Source organism: Myotis nattereri (assembly GCF_964212035.1).
Source record: "Myotis nattereri genome assembly, chromosome: 10".
NCBI lineage: Eukaryota > Metazoa > Chordata > Mammalia > Chiroptera > Vespertilionidae > Myotis > Myotis nattereri.
Genome location: NC_138085.1, coordinates 49,376,132 through 49,397,373, shown reverse-complemented (window position 1 = coordinate 49,397,373; position 21,242 = coordinate 49,376,132). Strand labels below are relative to the sequence as shown.

General features: G+C 38.9%; 1 protein-coding gene across 1 annotated transcript in view; it reads left to right on the top strand.

Moving 5' to 3' along the window:
- Positions 1–1,368: 1,368 nt before the first annotated feature.
- Positions 1,369–21,242, top strand: part of REL (REL proto-oncogene, NF-kB subunit) — a 36,797-nt gene continuing 16,923 nt past the window's right edge. Inside the window, exons 1-4 of the mRNA XM_081100846.1 lie at positions 1,369–1,749; positions 11,956–12,098; positions 14,231–14,379; positions 18,174–18,265. Coding sequence (XP_080956972.1) covers positions 1,740–1,749; positions 11,956–12,098; positions 14,231–14,379; positions 18,174–18,265 — 394 coding nt within the window. The 5' untranslated portion in view covers positions 1,369–1,739. The remainder of the gene's footprint in view (positions 1,750–11,955; positions 12,099–14,230; positions 14,380–18,173; positions 18,266–21,242) is intronic.

The window sequence follows — 21,242 nt, the reverse complement described above, 5'->3', positions numbered from 1 at the left end:
TACAATATGGTTTAATGCTTATCATAGTTCCCTTCTTTTGTACTTTTCTACATTTTGAGGAAATAATATTTTGGGGTTGGTAGGAGACCCTCCCACCCCCAGCTGGGCCCTCCAGTTCCCACACTTGTATGGCAGGCTGATGTTCCCCATTCCCCATCCTTATTTTAGACAGCAAGGGAAGTGGAAAGGGCATGGAGCTTCGGAATCAGACAACCCATTGTTGAAACTGTGCTTTTCTTTTTATCAACATTCTGAAGTAGGAACTTAATTTCTCTGAACCCCGATTACCTCTTCTATAAAATGAGGATAACAATATGTTATAAATGAGCTGACATACAGGTTCTTAGCACATGAAGGAAAACAAAGTTAGACTAGATTCCTTCAACACAACGATTTTCAACCTGTGTGCCCCAATCATTTTTTAAACATGCAATACTTGACTATTTAATCAGGGTGACTGACATCTTTCTCCTTAGGTGGTCAGATGAAAAAAAAATGCCAACATCCAACACAATAATAGCCATCTAGTGTTAATGAATCAAAGTTATACCGTTTGTGGTTTTTTTTGGTAAGATGGGCAAAAATACACTTTTTGGGTGTGCCGCAGAATTTTAGTCATTAGTTTATGTGTCACGAAATGAAAAATATTGAAAATCACTGCTTTAAACACGCTAAATGTTCCCATTCACCCTTTCCTTCTGGGTATCTGTCAAATCCCAGGATAGGGTCCACCCCACGAATCTTGAGCACACTGCGTAATGATATAACGTACTCGCAGTGCGGTGAAGCTTCAGCGTTGAAGAAGCTTTACCAGGTAAAGTACGTAAAGTTAATTTGGATATGAAGAGGGAAAATCAGACTGCGGAGGTCCCTGATGCAAATACACGAACTACAAGTGCCTATGGACGGCAGCCGCTCCCGCACTTCCCCTCCCGGGCGCACCGCGGCCGTAGCGCAGCGCCGCCCGCAGGCGCGGGGGCGGAGATTTGCATGTGCGAAATCGGGAAGAGGGGGGGAACCACCCGGAGAAAACCCCGGGCCCCGGTTCCACCCGCCCGGGGAGGGCCCGCCTCACTTCGCTGCCCGCCCCTTCCCCAGGGCTCCCGGCGGCCGGCCCTCCCGACGTCACCGTCCCCGCCTCCTAGCTCCTGAACTTTAAATCGAGCTCTTTAGCACAACCTGGAGGCGGGGGATTTCTCGGGCGCCGGCGCTTCCGCACGCTCGGGACCCCTGCACTCCCGGCTCCAAGCGCTCCCTGCGCTCCCGAAGGTTGCGCGCACCTGCTGCCCCGACCCAGTCCCGGGTCCCCCGCGGCTCCCAGGGCGGGAGCGTGGGCGGGGCGCGGGCGGGGCGGAGCGTGGGCCGCGGAGGGCGGATGCGCGCGCGCTCGGCGCGAGGTCGCCTGGCGCCTCCGCCCCCGGGAAGGCGGCGGCGAGGAGCCGACGTCAGCGGCGGGAAATCCCCCACAGCCGGGCGCCCGGCTCTCCTGCGGCAGCCGCTCGGCCCCGCGGCGCTTCGCCCCCTGGCTTCTGCACCCTGGACGCGCGACGCCGAGCCTTCCGCAGCGCGAGAATTAAGGGGGTGGGAAGGTGTGAGCCGCAAACCAGGGGAGGGCGGGCAGGAGGAAGACGCCCCGGGGGTGGCCTGGGGGACGCAGGGGTCCCGGCGGCAGAGGACGGCGCGGCGGGCTGACTGACTGCGGCTGCCTTCGGTCCGGACGCGCTGCGCGGAGCGGAGCCATGGCCTCCGGTGAGTGCGCCCGGCGCCGGGGCCGATCCGGGTCTGGGGGTAGGGAGGGAGCTCGTCCCGGACGCGGGGCGGGGGGCTTGCTGCTCAGTTTCGGGGGCTCCGTTTTGATTGTGGAACCTTCTGACTTTAAAATCGCCTTCTCTGGCAAATTGTCAGTCTTGTAAAAAAAAAAAAATGGTTCAAGGTTTGCGTGCGAAATCAAAGCCATGCTCTGTAATGTGATGCCATTATTATAGCCGGAACCTTAGAAATTCCCCACGACTTGGCTTTAGAAGTTAGGAAAGTAATCATCTAAGTAGCAGGAGACGAAGAGTTCTCGTATTGAAAAATGGATTTTGAAATGGTGGTTTTGTGTTTCAGACTAGAAATGAGGAACCTCAGACTTCAGGAGAGCTTTGAGTGCGTGTGTGTGTGTGTGTTTAGTTTAATTTCATCCAGTGCTAAGAGGTGATGCTGCTGTGCTAACAGTGGTACAAAATACGCGCCTTTAATATGTGTCACCAGGGGCATTTAGCAGGGCTTAAAGTGGAAATGTTGCTTCGACAAAGTGGGCCATTTTTACAGTGCGCACATCCTAATTTACGGAGTTCTGTTTTGTTTTGTTTGTTCCTTTGTTGGAAAGAAGGGAAAAGAGAATTTTTAGAATACCCATGTTTTACAGTAGGGGTAGGGGTGAAAACCACTTTGTATTGCTTATGTACATACTCATTTTCAGTGAATAAATGCGTGAAACTCTTGCTTTTGGGGAGAAGGGAACGGCTCAGGGCAAAGGAGGGAGCCTCGTATTTATAGCCATGGTTGAGGTCAGCCTGTACCCGAAGGGGAAGTAAACCAAGTCGTCTGCGTTCGAGTTGGACCTTTTCGGGGTTCTGGTGAGGGTCCTAGGGGCTCCTTCCCGGCCGAGGGAGCGGCGTAAGCAAAGGCGGGGAGGCGGGGAGCTGCCGGGGAGCGCCTCGCTAGCGGGCTGGACAGGGGCGCGGGTCTGCGCCGGACCCGCATCCTCCCGAGTCCCGGAGACCGTCACCCGCAGGAGGAGACTGACGATGTCTGGCCGAGAAGAGGAAGTTGCAAGCTCAGAGGACTTTTTTAAAGGGTTGAAGCTGAACATATGCTGCTGATTTAGGCTGCAAAGGAAATTGGGGTGGTTCACATGACACTTGATTTCAGTTTGTGTGTGTGGTTTTCAAGTGGGGTTTAAAATATTTCAACTTTCTCTCTACCCACTTCACTGACCCTCAAACTTTCAGATAATCTTGTAAGTTGATACATTCAAAGTGTGTTTAGATGAAGAGTGCAAAGATGACTTGAAATGTTAGGTTAATTCGTTGCTTATGAGAGCTTGTATGAACGTAGTAGAGAATGGCGAGCATGATAAATTTAACCAAAAAAGGTCAGCCTGCTGGCAATTGAACCAAACTTTATTAATGTATGGCATGAATGTAATACTTATGATTCTTTCAAAAAAGAGAGAAAAATAATTTAACCACATAGAGAAAGAGTATTGTAAAACCCACATCATTTAAAAATGTGATACAGTTTAAACTTGTTTAATGACATTATAATTTGTGCTGTTATGAGGACTGATTCACTAAATTGAAGGGGAAATTTTTTAAGGAGTGTAAAGTTGTAGAGTAATTATCAGAAGTTATTTAAATTATAATTCGGTTGTTTGAAAATTACTAAGCAAATTTTTAAAGGGAGTTTGGGTGTACTTTCCTTAAGCAGTTGTAAAGACTTTAGAGAAAGAGTTACTAGCTTATAAATTCTCATCCTGTTTCGAAACAGTAATTTAACCTAATCACACACAAAAAGTGTGATAAATTAGTTATCGTTGTCTAGTTTAGATTCTGTTTGTAGTAAGGTAGTATTAAAACCTCAAAAGGTATTTTTATTGATTACCAAGCCTTAACCATTTCTTCTTTCCTCCCGGATGTCCTATGTAAATAGGTATGTGTAGTTGAATATGTGATCTGTATAACGTAAAAAGTAACATCATAATCTCATAAGCAAATTCTGTAAGTACCATGTGTAACTGGGCTGTGATATCTGTATATATATTTTATATAAATTCTAAATTTTGTTCAGGTAAATTATCAGATTATTTAGAATTTCACAGTTTGTGTTCTATCAAGTTGTCTTTTTAAATTACACCTTGATTCCAGTCTTTTGACATGATTAGAGTAGGCATTGTGAAAGAAAATGCCCATTGTTCCATTGTAAAGTATAAAATATTCTTGTGTGTACATAGCAGCTCTGTTTACTAATAAAAGTACTATCTTTGATAAAATGTTTTAAAGTTTAGATAATTTATTTTTATTATCAGTTTTCTTTAACATATAGTTCTATGTCACATAGGAAGTACACGAAGAATTTGTTTTTGTCAACGACACACTACTTCCCTCCTGTCTGTAGTGTAAATTTCAAGAGAACTATTTCTCTTGAGTAAGGGGGGGAAATGTAAGTATATGGTGCAATTTAAATTTTTAATGGTAGAGCTGCAAGCTGGGCTTGATAGCTAAAACAAATGACTTTTTTTTAAAAAAAAAATAAAAGACTACATAGAAATATGAAGGCTATTTCAGAAATGCAATACATGAAAATACAGAGATAACAGTAATATAAAGGAATGAAGGTGATATATGGTAGGCAAAAAGTAAAGGGAATGAGTGAATGAAATGACTAGTGAGACGTCAGATCATGAATCATTTTGGGAACACGTGGAGTGTGTGTACTGTAGTATCTCAAATATGATTTAAGGGATTCAGCATTCCTTTTATTCCATCTTTTTCTCATCTGTTCTCTGCAAATGATTGGGGTTGTAGGCACACGACCTAAGTAACTGGATGAAATATACTTTTTTTTATATACCAAAGGAAATTATTGTAAACAAGATATAACGTACAACAAAAGAAATATTGAACAAATTGTAAATCCCAAGGATTATTTATTTATTAAAAGAAAACTTTTTATTTTCCAAGGGTCCAAGTTTGGATGTCAGAAATCTAGACACAATATAGAAAAATGTTAAATGGGAAGGTATAGGGATATTTTTCATTATATATTTTAAACAATTTACTTTTGTTTTACCACTGTGTGAATCATTCACATAACCCCACCCCCCAAAAACCCACCTCCTGTAAATTAGCAGGACAATGTTTTCCCATTTTTGAAAAATGATCATTAACATTGCGTGGGATATACTTATACAAAAAATATATTTTAAATTCATATTTAAATGAGCATCCTGCAATTTTTATTTTTAAATCTAGTGATCTTAGTCAAGACAGATGATTTGGCCCTGACATCTATTCTTAATTTAGTTAAATACCTGAAAGATCTAGGACAGATTTTAAATATTTCTCTACTTTTTCACCCTGGAAGTTAATTTTTTTTCCAATCCTTATTTTTTTTTACCCCCACAACAATGAAATATCTAGTAGTAGACTCTCTGTTGTCAGAATCTTTTATTTACCTTGTGATGCGTACATCAGTCAAATACTCATCCAAAAATTCCCTTACTTGGATTATTATTAAGACCCAATTGAGAATCAGCCTGTTATGTTGTAATAAACCTGGACTTTAGCCTATGATGAACCTGAATTGGTTTTTATTCCATTTCTACCACTCTGTGATATAAAAATGGGAATAATTACTGCTGAGTCTTGTAGGGAACAAATGTGATCATGAATGCCCATAATCACATTTTTTTGTAATGGAGCAGTTTGGGGACTCAAAACTGTAGGAAACAGAAACTACTAGAGGCCCTTGGCACTTACTATTTAAGCATCTGGTGATTCTAGAATTTTGTGAAACCATAGAACCAATATTAATAGACTAGATCAGATGCTAGATAGAAAATATATCTCATATCCTATATAATAAAAGGCTAATATGCAAATTGTCCCCACGGGAGTTCAACCTCTCGCTATGACGTGTGCTGACCACCAGGGGGCAGCGCTGGATGAAGGAAGGCCCCAGCTGGCCCTGATCACTGGCCAGGCCTAGGGATCCTACCGTGTACGAGTTTCATGCACCAGGCCTCTAGTTAATATATAAGAAAGGAATGCCCATTTACTTTTAAAATATTTGAAAAGGTATATTTAAACTAGGGGAGTAGAATTTGACAGTGATGTTGGACTCAGTGTATTTTTTCTCCTTTGTCCACTTAAATGATAGTAAGCATTGGGGGGGGGGGCGGGGGGAAGTAAATCTAAAATTGTTTAGTAGATAAATCATGTGTCCTTTTGCCAAGTTGATTGATATAACTTATCCTCTATTTTATTCTTTTTGCACCTTCTATGTTAGTCTTTTTCCTTCATGATGGGAATAGGCTTAAGTTTTCTTTGCCCCTTTGTTAATTGCATGCAATTGTAGCCACTAAAGAAGTGGTAACTCTAAATTCTGATAACAAGGAAGAAACAGAAAAAGTTACCTGTGTCCTAAGGTAAAGAAGATCATCACCATGATCCAGTTGGGGTCCGAGGTTGAAGGAAAGAAGAATAGTTATTATTTTCTTTTCCTTCAAAATGAGTAGAGGTGATATTTGGAAAAGTATATCTTGTTAGCTCCATTTGCTCCTTTGGGTCTCTGGTATCCCGTACCCCTGTGAGGGAGATGCAGGCTGTAGTTAATTATTCTCAACTGTGGTGTTGACACATTGGCATATTATGATCATTTGTGTGCTGTATTTAAGAAATATTTTTGATGATAGTTAAAATATTAATTTTGCAAACGATTTACTTTTTAAAATAGATCAGAGTGACTAAAGGCTATCCTTATAGTAATGTTTCCTCCCCTTTGCTTGCGTTTAGATAAGCTTTTTAGAGTGGGAGGGAGGGGAAGAGGAGTGACAAGCAGTCAGAATTCTTCTGCCTAGTTTATCTATCACCCAGCCTATACTTGTATGTGAATTTTTGGATTACTTCTCCAGATATGTGCATCATTGTTTCCACTTCTTTATGTTCCAGGGCAATGGTTCTTAATCAGGAATGTGTTAGAATTGCTTGGGAGGCTTTTTCAGGAACATGTCTGGGCTTTAGATGGATCTGTTTCTGTTCAGCAGACCTCAGGTGGGGCCAAGGGGATGTGTATGTTTTGAAAGCTACCTAGGTGATTCTTATTTACAACCCCAGGATGAACTCTGTTCCAGGAATATCATTGGATCTAAATATGCACCTGCCTGTAGCAAGATGCATATCTTTTTCACCTAAGTTGCCTTTATTTTAGGTTATTTGCTGTATCAGTTATTGTGAATTTATCCTCAGCTGTTTTTATGCTTATTGTTGGTATCTCAGCTGTCATATTTGCTAATGTCATTCATAATTTCATATAATTTTGAGCTTTAGTTTTATCTGTAAAATGGGATGATAATTTCTGTTCTATTCTTATGAAGAATAAAATTATAAAAGGATCATATGAGAAATGATAAGGTGCTTAAAGACAGTGTTATAATTACTATAATTAATATTTTTTCACTGTATAATTAATGCTGGTTCCAATTCTAGCTATACAGTTTTAGTTTATAATGTGGCTATTTCTGACAGTTGATCCATTTTTAACTTTTATTTCAGTGTAATTTCTTTTTTTTTAAATCTTATAAACTCATACATTGTTAGGTAGGCACTGTTTTAAAATAGCACTTTTTGCATACGTGCAGGTAAGACCATAAATATCTCTTGCAAACATTTTGGCTATATTTCAAATGTTATTCTGGTCTGTATTGGCTTTTTATAATATTATTCAAAATATAGGGGCCAATCCCAGTTTATTAATTAAAGAAAAATACAGTCATCAATTTGTTTGGAACCAATTTTGAAGACTTTTCGGTGCTTTTCAAAACTTTAGTGATTTGAGATAGTGTTTTGAATTGAGTACTCCTTTTCCTTCAATTCCCTGATTTATATTCAAAACAGGGAATTGAGGAAGGAAGTAACTGGAGTACTGATACATGATATAAATGATTTATAGCTGGAAGTTTTTAAAAAACATACATATAAAGAAATCAGAATATAAATGGATATGAGGAGTATGAAGATGTAGCCATTCTGGTACATACAAAGCACTATTTTTTTTTCCATAGTAGGTGGAGTCTATTGAAGAAAATCTGATTATCATGAATGCGTAACTTACACAAACAAAAAGATCTTTAGATTTTTATTCATTCATTCAACAGATATTTACTGAATATCTGTATGCAAGACACCAATGAGTAAGACGCAATTCCTGCCTTCAAGTAGCTTAAAGAAATAAAACAAGTAGTTGTTTTTTTTTCAAGTAGAAATAGTAAGTCTTCCCTACATTATAGTTATTTGGAATAATTGCCATAAACAAAATAGTATGGTAGTTTAGAGTAGGGGAAGATAATTTCCAACTGGAGGAATGTAGAATATTACAATAAACTCTGGTTGTTGGTAAGATTTTTTACCAATAGAGAGCTTCTACAATAGGAAGAATAGAGTTCAAGGTTTTTTTTAAGTGCTTGATGTTATATAACTAATATGTCATTTTTATAACTTAAAAAATCTTTTTAGCCCTAACCGGTTTGGCTCAGTGGACAGAGCGTCAGCCTGCAGACTGAAGGGTCCCAGGTTCGATTCTGGTCAAGGGCATGTACCTTGGTTGCGGGCACATCCCCAGTAGGGGGTGTGCAGGAGGCAGCTGATCGATGTTTCTCTCTCATCGATGTTTCTACCCTCTATCCCTCTCCCTTCCTCTCTGTGAAAAATCAATAAAATATATTTTTTTAAAAAATCTTTTAAAAATGTTTTATTTAATTTTTAACAACTGCTTTTCTGTTCTCTTGTGTATAGACTTCTTCATAAACACTTTCTAGTTTAAGGAAGTGTTGTGTAACCAATGAAATCATTTGAATTCTCATTTTGAGCCTAGCATTTTTGTTCACACTCCTCCCCCAAAAGTTAGCCACTTACCCTTAATGATGTCATTCTATGTCAACTTCCCACCAAGACAACCTTTAAGTAGTGGGCAGGGATTTATTTGACCTTTAGTTCAACCACATAAATGATTTAAGATATCACTTTAAAAATTTTTAAAAATCTTTTGAGTATTTTGAATTATTGTAAGAAAAATGTATTGCACTTTAAATATTCCTGCAAGGAAATATAAGCATGTGAGATATTTGAAACTGAAATGTGGATTTGAATTACTTTAAATATACAAAAATATATAAGGATATGAAATTATGAAATATCTGCATGCCTACTTTTTTCCCTGTAAAATTGAAATAAGTGTTATGAACTTGATTAGGTTAAATTCATTTTTTTTTCTGGCTCTTTGTCTTTTGAATAAACAAATAGGTAGTAGAGTCAAACGCAGGAAGCCTGATCCAAACAGAATAAAATTAATGGTGACAGTAATTCTTTACTCAGTAACCCAAAGTAGAAACTATGGAGCCATCAATGATTCTTTTTCATATATATATAAATTTTTATTGATTTCAGAGAGGGAGAGAGAGGGGGAGAGAAATAGAAATGTCAGTGATGAGAGAGAATCATTGATTGTCTGCCTCCTGCATGCCCCCTACTGGAGATCGAGTCCACAACCCCGTCATGTGCCTTTGACCAGAATCAAACCCGGGACCCTTCAATCCACAGTCCAACGCTCCACCCACTGAGCCAAACCAGCCAGGGCAAGGATTCTTTTTCTTAACCCTAATGTTCAGTCAGTCACCAAGTACTGTCAATTTTATCTTTTAAATAATCCTTCATTTCTATTATTACTACCATATTTCAGACATACTCTCATCATAACTCATATTATTGTAACAACCTCTAAAACTGATCACCTTGCTTTCTCTTTTCAATCTGTTTATTGCCACCAGAATTCTTATTTGAAAATTCCAATCTGATCATGTGATTCCCCTGCATAAAATCATTCACTGATTGACACTCAGAGAATAAAATCCAAATCCCGAAATGTACTCTGGCTTTTGGTTCTCTTTCTAAGCAAGGGAAAGGCACCCCATTCCCATCCGGGCTATTTTGGTGATTCTTAAAATCTTCTCTTCCAGCCTTAGCTGGTTTGGCTCAGTGGCTAGAGCGTTGGCCTGCAGACTGAAGGGTCCCGGGTTCAATTCCGGTCAAGGGCATGTACCTAGGTTGCAGGCATATCCCCAGTAGGAGGTGTGCAGGAGGCAGCTGATCAATGTTTCTCTCTCATCGATGTTTCTAACTCTATCCCTCTCCCTCCCTCTCTGTAAAATCAATAAAATATATTTTTTTAAAAATCTTCTCTTCCACTGAGGCTATATCTTCTATACTGGTACACCTTTGGACACACTGTTTCCTTTTCTTAGATTGCCTACCTGTTCCCCTTCTCCCTCCCTCTCCACCCTTTTGCTTCATTAACGCCTATTTTCCTTCGTGTTGTTTGCCTACCTGTTCTGTAAAATCCTTGAAAGTAGCAGTTGTGATACCATCATGGTATCACTATAAATCATTGTTTTTAAGAAAGCACCTGAAAGGATCGACACTATTATATCCGAGACACTTGGTAAGAACTTAACACAACAGCCCACTGAGGCAGGACCGTTGTTATTAGCTCCATTTTATGCAGTGGGAGGTGTAAGAAATTTAATAACATTTACAAGGTTTTCATTGTTAAGGTTTAGTTTGGTAAGATTCAAAGGCTTCTTCCCTTGAATCCGTAATGCACTAAGACCCACTGTGTTGCCCATTTCTGAAGATTTGTTTGCAGTCTAACACGGAGTAAGTCTATAGTATATATTAAAAAAAGGATATCTAATTTTAGTGTAAAGGCCGCTGAAGTGAGCACACAAAAATGGATATCTAATTGAGGCAATTTAGAAATAACTAAAGTGATTGAGGAAGGTTTTTCATTGACGGAAGTTCTCTTCATGTGTCTGAAACAAAGACACAGTGCTAGGTATTCTATTTGTAAGCACATTTTAGTGAACTTTTGTTTCCACAATTTGAATAAGGGGGGGGGGTAAGGTATATATTTTTTAGAGAGCTTTATTGACATATATTAAATTGCACTTGTTTAAAGTATGCATTCTGGTGTTTGTTTGTTTTTAAAATAATTCTTTATTGTAAGTATTACATATGTCCCCTTTTTTCGTTCTGGTAAGTTTTGACAGCCTTGAAATCATTGCTTACAATCATGATAATTAGCATGCCCCTTTCCCCCCAGTTTCCCCATCCACTCCAACCCCCAATCTGCGGTCTGACATTATAGATTATTTTACATATTTTAGAGTTTTATATCTATGGAATCGTACAACATGTGCTCTTTAAGCCTGGCTTTCGCTCAGTATAATTATTTTGAGATTCATCTGTCGTGTTTATCAGTAGTTCATTCTAAAGTTGCATATTTCGAATTGTATTTGTTATAGAAATAATTATTTTCTTTTCCTTCATGGTATCTTATACCTTAGAAAGGTTTAGATCAGCCGTGGGCAAACTACTGCCCGCGGGCCGGATCCGGCCTGTTTGAAATGAATAAAACTATAGAAATAAAAGACCGTACCCTTTTATGTAATGATGTTTACTTTGAATTTATATTAGTTCACACAAACACTCCATCCATGCTTTTGTTCCAGCCCTCCGGTCCAGTTTAAGAACCCATTGTGGCCCTCGAGTCAAAAAGTTTGCCCACCCCTGGTTTAGATGAGACTGATTGAAGATTATTGAAGCCCCTTGTGGAACTTGTTTTGATATACTCTGTAGAAGTCCACTGACTGCAGGGATTTTAAATGCATTTACATTTCCAATGAGTAGTCTTTTAGTCCACTATTAAGAGTCTGAGTTAAAATCAAGACGTTCAGCTCACTTTTGGAGTATAACATTGTACTTCTGAAGATTTTCTTCTTGACTCTTCTGGGGGAACCTTGGGAGAAACCCTTCTGCTTGGTGTCATGTGAGAAGTGGGTATCTCTAAAGTGGTTGTCTCAGAACTTCACATTGGCATTAGCTCTAGATAGTAAGTGATAAAGTGCTAACCAATCAATATGATTTGAATGGCGTGTGTTAACTCGATTTGGAGCTCAATTTGAATGGGAGAAAAAGGTGTCTTTGCCACCCAATCTTAGATTTTAAACCTTGTTATTTAATTTGGGAGGGAAAATATTTTAGTCTGCTGTTTTTTAAAAAATGAAATGGTTAATAGCCATTATTATTGCTATTTGAATCTTACGCTGCTTCCCCCCCCCCTTTTTTAAAATTTCAGGTGGGTATAACCCATATATAGAGATAATTGAACAACCCAGGCAGCGGGGAATGCGTTTTCGATACAAATGTGAAGGGCGATCAGCGGGCAGCATTCCGGGGGAGCACAGCACAGACAACAACCGAACATACCCGTCTATCCAGGTAATGGACCGTTCTCCTGTGTTTGTGTGTCACTCTTAGTTGCTTCATATTTTAGCTACAGCAATTGCATTAAAGGCCCAGTTTCTTTACAGTCATTTCCATGGGTTTTTCTTCTTCTTTTTAACTAGAGGCCCGGTGCACGAAATTGTGCTCACGTAGGGTCCCTAGACCTGGCCAGCAATCAGGGCCGAACTGTGGGGCAACTGGCGGGGCAATTGCTGGCCCTGCCCTTTGCTGCCTTCCTCTGTGAGGTGACTGGCGGCGGGGGGCCGGGGGGTGGGGTGAAGTGCTGCTGGCACCCACCTTGGCTGGCCTGGGGGCAGATCCTGCATTGAGCATCTGCCCCCTGGTGGTCAGTGCGCATCATAGCCGCCAGTCGTTCCACCGGTCATTCTGCCATTCGGTCGATTTGCATATTAGGCTTTTATTATATAGGATTGATTTGTACTAAATAGCTATCTAGGGTCATTTCTTAACTATAGTATGGATTCTTCATCCCTGCTGATAGTTTCGTTTGTGTGTTAATCTAAGTAGAGTGATTCACAGTACTTAGTGTACATTGGCAGCTTTGGGGTGATGATTCCTCTCATGAAACACAGAGCTAATGAGGAGAAAGCATTCCCTCCTTCCAGCAGTGAGCAGAGTCATTCCGTAGATTAAAGACGTGGATTTGGGAACCCAATCAGAATTCTTTCTACAATCATTTGGCTAAACTAGGGTCTACAGGAAAGGAGAATGAACGTTTTTGCCTCCTTTTTCCTTGCCTTTATTATCTATCCCTGATACTCTGGGTTTCATTGACTTATTTGAAATATAGTCATTTGCTAAATAGTTTTTGATGTTAGCATAAGTTTTAAAAGTAGTTTTTGATCCAAAATGACAGTATATTCTACTTATAAAATATACTATATTTCATTTGATTTTTAATGAATTTTTATCCGTTAAATGCCAATTAAAAATTTGAATGGCAGAGTGGATTTTGAAAAGTGTTATTTAGCCTTTCCTCAACAGATGTTAATTCACTGTTTTATAACTAACTTGTTTACAAAGTTTATTCTATTGAACTTAAGGGGAAGGCTAAATTATAGAATAAAGCAATGGCAAAATTATTGAATTGTAAGATCCTAATTTTTGTCACTTTTTGGGCAGCAATATGGATTTGAGTTATCTAAGTCCTTTTGTTTAAATGTTAAAATGAGAGAAATGCTACTAAAAGGTAGCATTCCATAATTCAGCTTATTCTGTATGTTCTCTAAAATATTTCTAAGATCCAGTAGGTTCTGAACCCTTTACACCTTGAGTTTTACATCAGCCTATATTACAGTTTTAAGTGGTTACTGCGTCTTTTATTCAGAAAGGCAATAACTACTTCCTGGTTGCTTTTCAAATTAAGTTTAAATTCAGGATTATGGATTTTAGTGTCCTCTTACCTGTAAAGCTGCCCATCGTTATGTAACTGCTTTGCTCCTTTGTCATATCTGGTTTTCATATTCCCTGCTTTGTGTTTGCAAACTTCCTATCTTCCAGACTGAACCTTCTCTTCCTCCCCGTGCTCAGAATACCCTCTTTCCATGTTTAACTCTCCTCTTTATTCTCAGTGTCCTAGATGTCCTTACTGTGTGAAAACAATTTTGTGAAACTCAACTTGATTTATTGCCTACTGTACAGCAAACACTTGGGATAGCTAACTGATGAACAACTGTCTTTGTGAGCTGAAATGTCACATATTAAATAAAATGGTCCTATGTATTGGTGTGCTATCATATCCAGTATGGCTTAAGTATATACTTTGAAGGGATGTTTATGGTATGACAGTGAATCTAAGAGCATGGCATTCGGTGACTTAATGATTAAGTATTTTCTCGTGCACTGTGATCATATTTTGGTATAATTTCACTTGTTTTTAAAAGGAAACTAACCAGAATCAGATGATAATGGCCAATTGGAATTAATATGCCAAGGAACTGAGAGGTAAATTCTTCGCTACTGGTATTCTTGGCAGGTTTCATCCAAACTGCGGTTGCCAGCCAACTGGATACAGTACTAGCCACATTATATAAATTGAACCTTCATTTAGTAGAATAGTTCTTCATGAGGAATATTTATGGATCATTTATTTCTTTCTTTTTCAGATTAAGAACTGTTATGGAAAAGGAAAAGTGAGAATTACATTAGTAACAAAGAATGACCCATTTAAACCTCATCCTCATGATTTAGTAGGAAAAGACTGCAGAGATGGCTACTATGAAGCAGAATTTGGACAAGAACGCAGGCCTTTATTGTACGTATATTGAGTTGTCATGCTTATTTAGTCTCCTTTAATTTAGAGCAGGTTCCCAGCCTTTTTTCATCTTTCATGATGTTAACATTGTTGAAACGTCTAGGCTGTTTGTTTTGAATATTGTTGTTCAATATGGATTCGTCTGAATGGTTGCTCCTATTTATATCCATGTTCCCATGAATAGCATGAATGATATTTTCATGTTAATATGAAACATTTTGGACAAGGAGTCTACAGAGGCGATGCTGTATTCTCAAAATATCTCTTCAGGAGACGTGATATTAGTTTTTCCCACTTGTGATATTAATTGGCATTCTACTGTAGAGAAAAACTTTCCCATTTTACCCTTCCCCATATAAAAAGAATAACACTATAGACCAGTGATGGCAAACCTATGACACGCGTGTCAGAGGTGACATGTGAACTCATTTTTTTGGTTGATTTTTCTTTGTTAAATGGCATTTAAATATATAAAATAAATATCAAAAATATAAGTCTTTGTTTTACTATGGTTGCAAATATCAAAAAATTTCTATATGTGACACGGCACCAGAGTTAAGTTAGGGTTTTTCAACATGCTGACACGCCGAGCTCAAAAGGTTCGCCATCACTGCTATAGACCCATGCATTTTTATAGTCAGTGTACTGACATTGTTTTAATTTTCAGATTGACCCAGATTGGACTAATTCAGGCCCTTTCAGACTGTTTCCACTGTCCTTTGGACATGGCCCCATATTTCTTTAAGCACTTCTTTACTTCCTGACACAACAAAGTGTTCAAGACTTACTTCTCCTTTTCTTGCCATTGCCCTGAAATCAGCTCTTTTCTCAAGAGCCCTAGTTTTTTCAGTGGGGAATGTACTCAGTCTGATTGTCTTTTTGACATATTCTCTTAAATATCTCAAAAGAACCTCAAATAGAATACGCCCCACACCATGCTCTTATATAATCATTCCGCTGTCCTCTCAAAATCAGTCTCCTAATGTACCTTAAGTCAGCGGTCGCCAGTCGGTGGTCCGTGAGGCCCAAAAGGTTGACGACCGCTGACCTAAGTGGTTGCTGTAAAAGCCCCAAACATAGTTTCATCCTTGGCACCTCTCACACAGGTGCACACGTTGAGTTCACTGATGGGTACTTCCTAAAGAGTTCTTGAATCTGTCTCTCCACTTGTCTCAGTGACCTCCCTCACTTCCCCGCTACCGACGCGGTCGTCTAAATGTGGGCTGCGAAGAAGAGCCTCTGACTGCTCTCCTCCCGTCAGCTCTTGTTGTGTCCTCCGCTTTAGCCAAAGTGATCTTTCTAAAAAAAAATTCAAATAAATAAATTTATTTATTCAGCGTGATCTTTTGAAATACAAATCTGATGGTCACATCTCTGCTTAAAACATGTTGATGGCTTTATGTGACTCTTGGGATTAGGACAACATTCCTCAGAAGCCCACGTGACCTGCTTGTATCTCCAGCCTTCTGGTGTGCGGTGTTCTCCTTGACCACCATGCTGCAGTCGCGAGGCCTTCCTTTAGTTTCCGGGGCGCATACTGCTCTTCCGTAGGCTCTTTGGCATGTTCTTTTCCTTCGGCCTGCAGTCTCTTGACTCTCCTTTTCCCCTCGTTCATTTCTGTTCATAGTAAGTGTCACTTCTGACAAGAAGCCTGTCTGCCTTCCCTGAGTTGACCGCTTCTTTCCCCTCATAGGGCTCTCGTGGCAGCATGTCCATCTCCTTTATAAAAATTGTCACGGTTTCAGTTTAGCGTTTTTGTATGTGTGGTTCCTTAATGTCCATCTGCTTCACGACACTAAAGGTTAGCAAGTTTCTTCCGTAAAGGGCCTGAGAGTAAATATTTAAGGCTTTGCAGGCCATATGGTCTCTGTGGCAACTTCTCAGCTCTGCTGGGGCAGCATGAAAGCACATCAGCAAATCCGTTGAGTTGTGCTCCGATAAAATTTTGCTTGAAAAAGCAGGCAGGGGGCCAGATTTGGTCCATGGACTGTAGTTGGCCACTCCCTGCACTAGACTGAACTTCGAGAAGGGAAGGATTATAAACCCCCATTTTCCCAGAGTTTTTGGTACATGGTAAGAACCCCAAAACTTGTTGAACGACTATGAAGGAATGAATGTATGATTCAAGTAATCTCTATGATCCTTGGTTTCCTCCTGTCAGAATTTCAGGAATCTCTACCACTTCTAATCTGTGACTAGCAGTCAATGATTCAGATGAAACTAAATCAAGTAGTGTAAAAATATATTAAAGGGGAGGATTCTTTACAATCTTTTGTCAAAGAAAAAGAACCAAGCTAAGAATCTTTCAAAGAAGCAGAATACTTTTGAGGAAGAGGATTGTGGTTTTGGGGTTTCAAGAAAGGATTATGAATTCAAGACTCATTTTTTTTTTTAGTTATTGGAGGCAGAGGAAAGAAATGTCAAGGATAGTTTAGGTGCTGACAACATCACAATGCGGTAAATGTGAAGAGCATGAGCCTGGAGAGGGGCAGGCAGGCAGCCTCCTGTTGCAAGTGCCCTGTGAAATTTGAACAAATAGGAATGTTATTATAATCAGTTTTGCTTCCTTATTCACACCCACCCATCTTGAATGATGTCATGGTTTTTCCATGTGGGAACAAGTATGACTGGTGGTGGTAGGGGAGTTCCCCCAACCATCATCTGTAGTACACATGCAAATTAGTAATATTTGTAGCTATTGAGAAGTTTTCCATAAATGACATTTTGAAACTTTTGTTAAATATTATTGTTAGTATCAAACATCTTTCTAATTAAAGAACACATTTCAGTGCTTTCTTATGATGATTGATTATTATAACTTCATATAATGTGACATAAAATATGTTCCACCGCTACTAGCAGTGTAGTCAGGGCTCAAATAACAAGTGTCTGTGGAGTGGAGTGTGCCAGGTGTGAGAGGACTCGCAGGCACCATAGCAAACTGGAGAGCCCTCCTTCAGCTTCAGCAAGGTGTTTCTGAACCAGCCTACTGTCAGCAGACCTTTAAAACGGGCAATAAACCAGAAATCCAGATATTTGTACGCAGTTACCTGATTTTTAAATGTTGGTAGTCTATGAACATTTTTTTTAAATGTAGACAACACTTTTATGAGGTCAGCAAAATATACCTGTGGGCTTCAGCCTGTGGGTATCTTTTATAAATTTTGCTTTACATTATCAAATATACAGATTCTATTGATTTGATAGTGAATTTGGTTAGAAGGTGAATTTGAGCTTTTTAAAAAATAAATATTTTTGTTGATTTCAGAGGAAGGGAGAGGGAGAGAGAGATGGAAACATCAATGATAAGAGAGAATCATTGATTGGCTGCCTTCTGCATGTCCCCCACTGGAAATCAAGCCCGCAACTCGGGCATATCCCCTTGATGGGAATCGAACCTGGGACCCTTTAGTCCGCAGGCGGACACTCTATCCACTGAGCCAAACCCGCTAGGGCTGAATTTTAGCTTTTTGATGTCACTTCCCTTTTAATCTTTACCTACTTTGGTATATTTGACCTACGCATATTAATATGGTGTAATTGTAAAATACTGTATGCAACAGCTATATGGTATGCATTATTTTTCTTTTAACAGTTCTCTTAGAATTTAACCCCCCTTTTTTAGCCTCATACCTTTATTATCTCAGTTGGAAATTTACAACATGCTTTATCATCTCCATCTGACAGTATGGAGACTCTTCTCTGTTGGATGGATGCTTAATACTTAGGATACTCTTTGGTATTTATGTGTTTAACTATAGTGCATTTTGACAGTTCTGTTTTTTTCTTTCTAGTTTTCAAAATTTGGGTATTCGATGTGTAAAGAAAAAAGAAGTAAAAGAAGCTATTATTTCAAGAATAAGGGCAGGAATCAATCCTTTCAATGGTAAGTATGTTTGATATAATCATTTCTGTTATTTGGATATTGGTTTATTTATGTGTTTTCTATTTGTATTTTAAACCTATGGTTAAAAGCTATCTTTAATTCTGTGTTCACTTTTCTACTTGTTGACTTGTGTCTATGTCTGAATAATGAAGTATATTCAATATCTTTCAGTGTTAAAAAAATTCTTATGCTTTCTTATATCAGTGGAGATTGCCATTTTTCTATAAGAAAACCTCAGAAATGTTCTTTTTCATTCTGGAATGTAAAGCTCTTTTTAATTCAAGTATCATTGACATAGAATATATATTAGTATCAAGTGTACAACATAGTGATTTGTCGTTTATATACCTTATAAATGCAAGAAGTCTAGTAACCATCTGTCACTGTACAAAGTTATTGAGATATTGCCCTGACCGGTTTGGCTCAGTGGATAGAGCATCAGCCTGTGGACCCAAGGGTCCCAGGTTTGATTCCTGTCAGGGGCATGTACCTTGGTTGCGGGCACATCCCCAGTAGGAGGCGTGAAGGAGGCAGCTGATCGATGTTTCTCACGGATGTTTCTGACTATCCCTCTCCCCTCCTCTCTATGGAAAAATCAATAAAATATATATTTTAAAAAAAGTTATTGAGATATTATTGACTGTATTCACTGTGCTGTGCTTTATATTCCCATGGCTCACTTATGTTATAACTATAAGTTAGTGCCGCTTAAGCACCTTCACCTGTTTGCCTATCCCCCCACCTCCCCACCTTCTGGCAGTTCGTTCTTTGTATCTATGAGTCTGTTTTGTTTGTTCATTTATTTAGTTTTTTTTCATTCCACAGATAAGTGAAATGATGTAGTATTTGTCTTTCTCTGACTTATTTTACTAAGCATAATATCCTCTAGGTCCACCTATGTTGTTACAAATAGGAAGATTTCATTCTTTATTACCGCTGAGTAATATTCCATTGTATATGTATACTACATCTTCATTATCTGTTCATCTGTTGATGGGCACCTAGCCTGCTTCCATTATTGTATATAATGCTGCAATAAGCATAGGACTGCATATATCTTTTTGAATTAGTGTTTTCAATTTTCTTTGGATAAATTCCCAGAAGTGGAATTATTGGGCCCTTCTTTGTCTCTTGTTATAACTTTTGTTTTAAAGTCTATTTTGTCTGGTATAAGCATTGCTACCCTAGCTTTTTTTTGATTGTTTCCATTTTCATGAAATATCTTTTTCCATCCCTTTACTTTCAGTCTGTGTGTCTTTTGATCTAAAGTGACTCTCTTGGGTCTAGTTTTTTTATTCATTTAGATACCTTGTGTCTTTTAAATGGAACGCTTAGTCCATTACATTTAGGTGTATAGGTATTGCCATTTTAATTGTTTGCATACTAGCTTTATAAGTGGTTATATCTTTACTATATGTTTGCCTTTACTAATGAGATTTTTTTTTTCTTTCAGTTTCTTATTTCTAGTTTTGGCCTTTTCTTTTTCACTTAAAGAATTCATTTTGCCCTAGCTGGTTTAGCTCAGTGGATAGAGCATTGGCCTGTGGGCTGAAGGGTCCTGGGTTTGATTCTGGTCAAGGGCACATGCCCGGGTTTTGGGCTCGATTCCCAGTAGGGGGTGTGCAGGAGGCAGCCAATAAATGATTCTCCCTCATCACTGATGTTTCTGTCTCTCTCTCCCTCTCTGAAATCAATAAACATATATCTAAAAAATAATAATAATAATAATTCCTTTTAGCCCTATAGCCCGTTTGGCTCAGTGGTTAGAGTGTTGGCCCTCAAGACTGAACGGTCTCAGGTTTGATTCTGGTCAAGGGCACATACCTCAGTTGCAGGCTCAATCCCCAACCTGGTCAGGGCACATGTGGGAGGCAATCAACCGATGTGTCTCTCCCCCTCCCTTTCACTCTCTCTCTCTCAAAATCAATGGAAAAAATAGCCTTGGGTGAGAATTAATAACAACAAACATTTTTTAAAAAAAGAATTCTCTTTAACATTTCTTATAATGCTGGTTTAGTGGTGATAAACTCCTTGAGCTTTTGCTTTTTGGGAACCTCTTTACCTCTTTCAATTCTAAAAGATAATCTTGCTGGATATTCTGGTTGTAGGTTTTCCCCTTTTGTCAACTATATTCCCTTGAATATATCTTGCCAATCCCTTTGGCCTGCAGAGTGTTAAAAAATAGCACATAGTCTTATGGGCATTCCCTCATATGTATCTAGTTGTTTTTCTCTTTCTGCTTCTACGATTTTTTTCTTTAACTTTTAACATTTCAAAAATGATGTGTCTTGATGTGGGTCTCTTTGGGTTCATTTTGTGTGGGGGCTCTCTATGCTTCCTGAGTTTGGATATCTGTTTCCTTTGCTGAGTTAGGGAAGTTTTCACCAATTATTCCTTCAAATAGGTTTATTGTCCTTTTCCCTCTCTCTCTCTTCTCCTTCTGGGACTACTATGACATGAGTGTTAGTACACTTGATGTTGTCCCTTAGGTCCCTCATTATTTTAAATTCTTTTTTCATTTTCATCTTCCAGTTGGGTGATTTCCATTATCCTTTATTCCTTATCGCTGATCAATTCTTCTGAATTATCTGATCTGCTGTTGATTTCCTCTAGTGTATTTTTGCATTGCAGTTGTTACATTCTTCAGTTCTGATAGGTTCTTTTTTTTTTTTAAAATAATTTTTATCTCAAGTTCTCACTGAGTCTATCCACTTGTCTAAAGAGTTTGAGGAGCCTCTTTATGACTATTACTTTGAACTCTTTTCTAGGAGACAGCTTGCCTTCGTTTTGCTTAGTTATTTTTCTGAGGCTTTTCTTGTTTTATTGTTTGGAACATATTCTTTTGTCTCTTCACTTTGCCTTTTTGTTTCTATGTATTAGGTAGATCAGCTACATCTCCTAGTCTTGAAAAAGTGGCCTTACTTAGAGGGTGTCCTGTGGGGCCCAGAGGTAGAATTCTCCCTTGTCACCAGAGTCA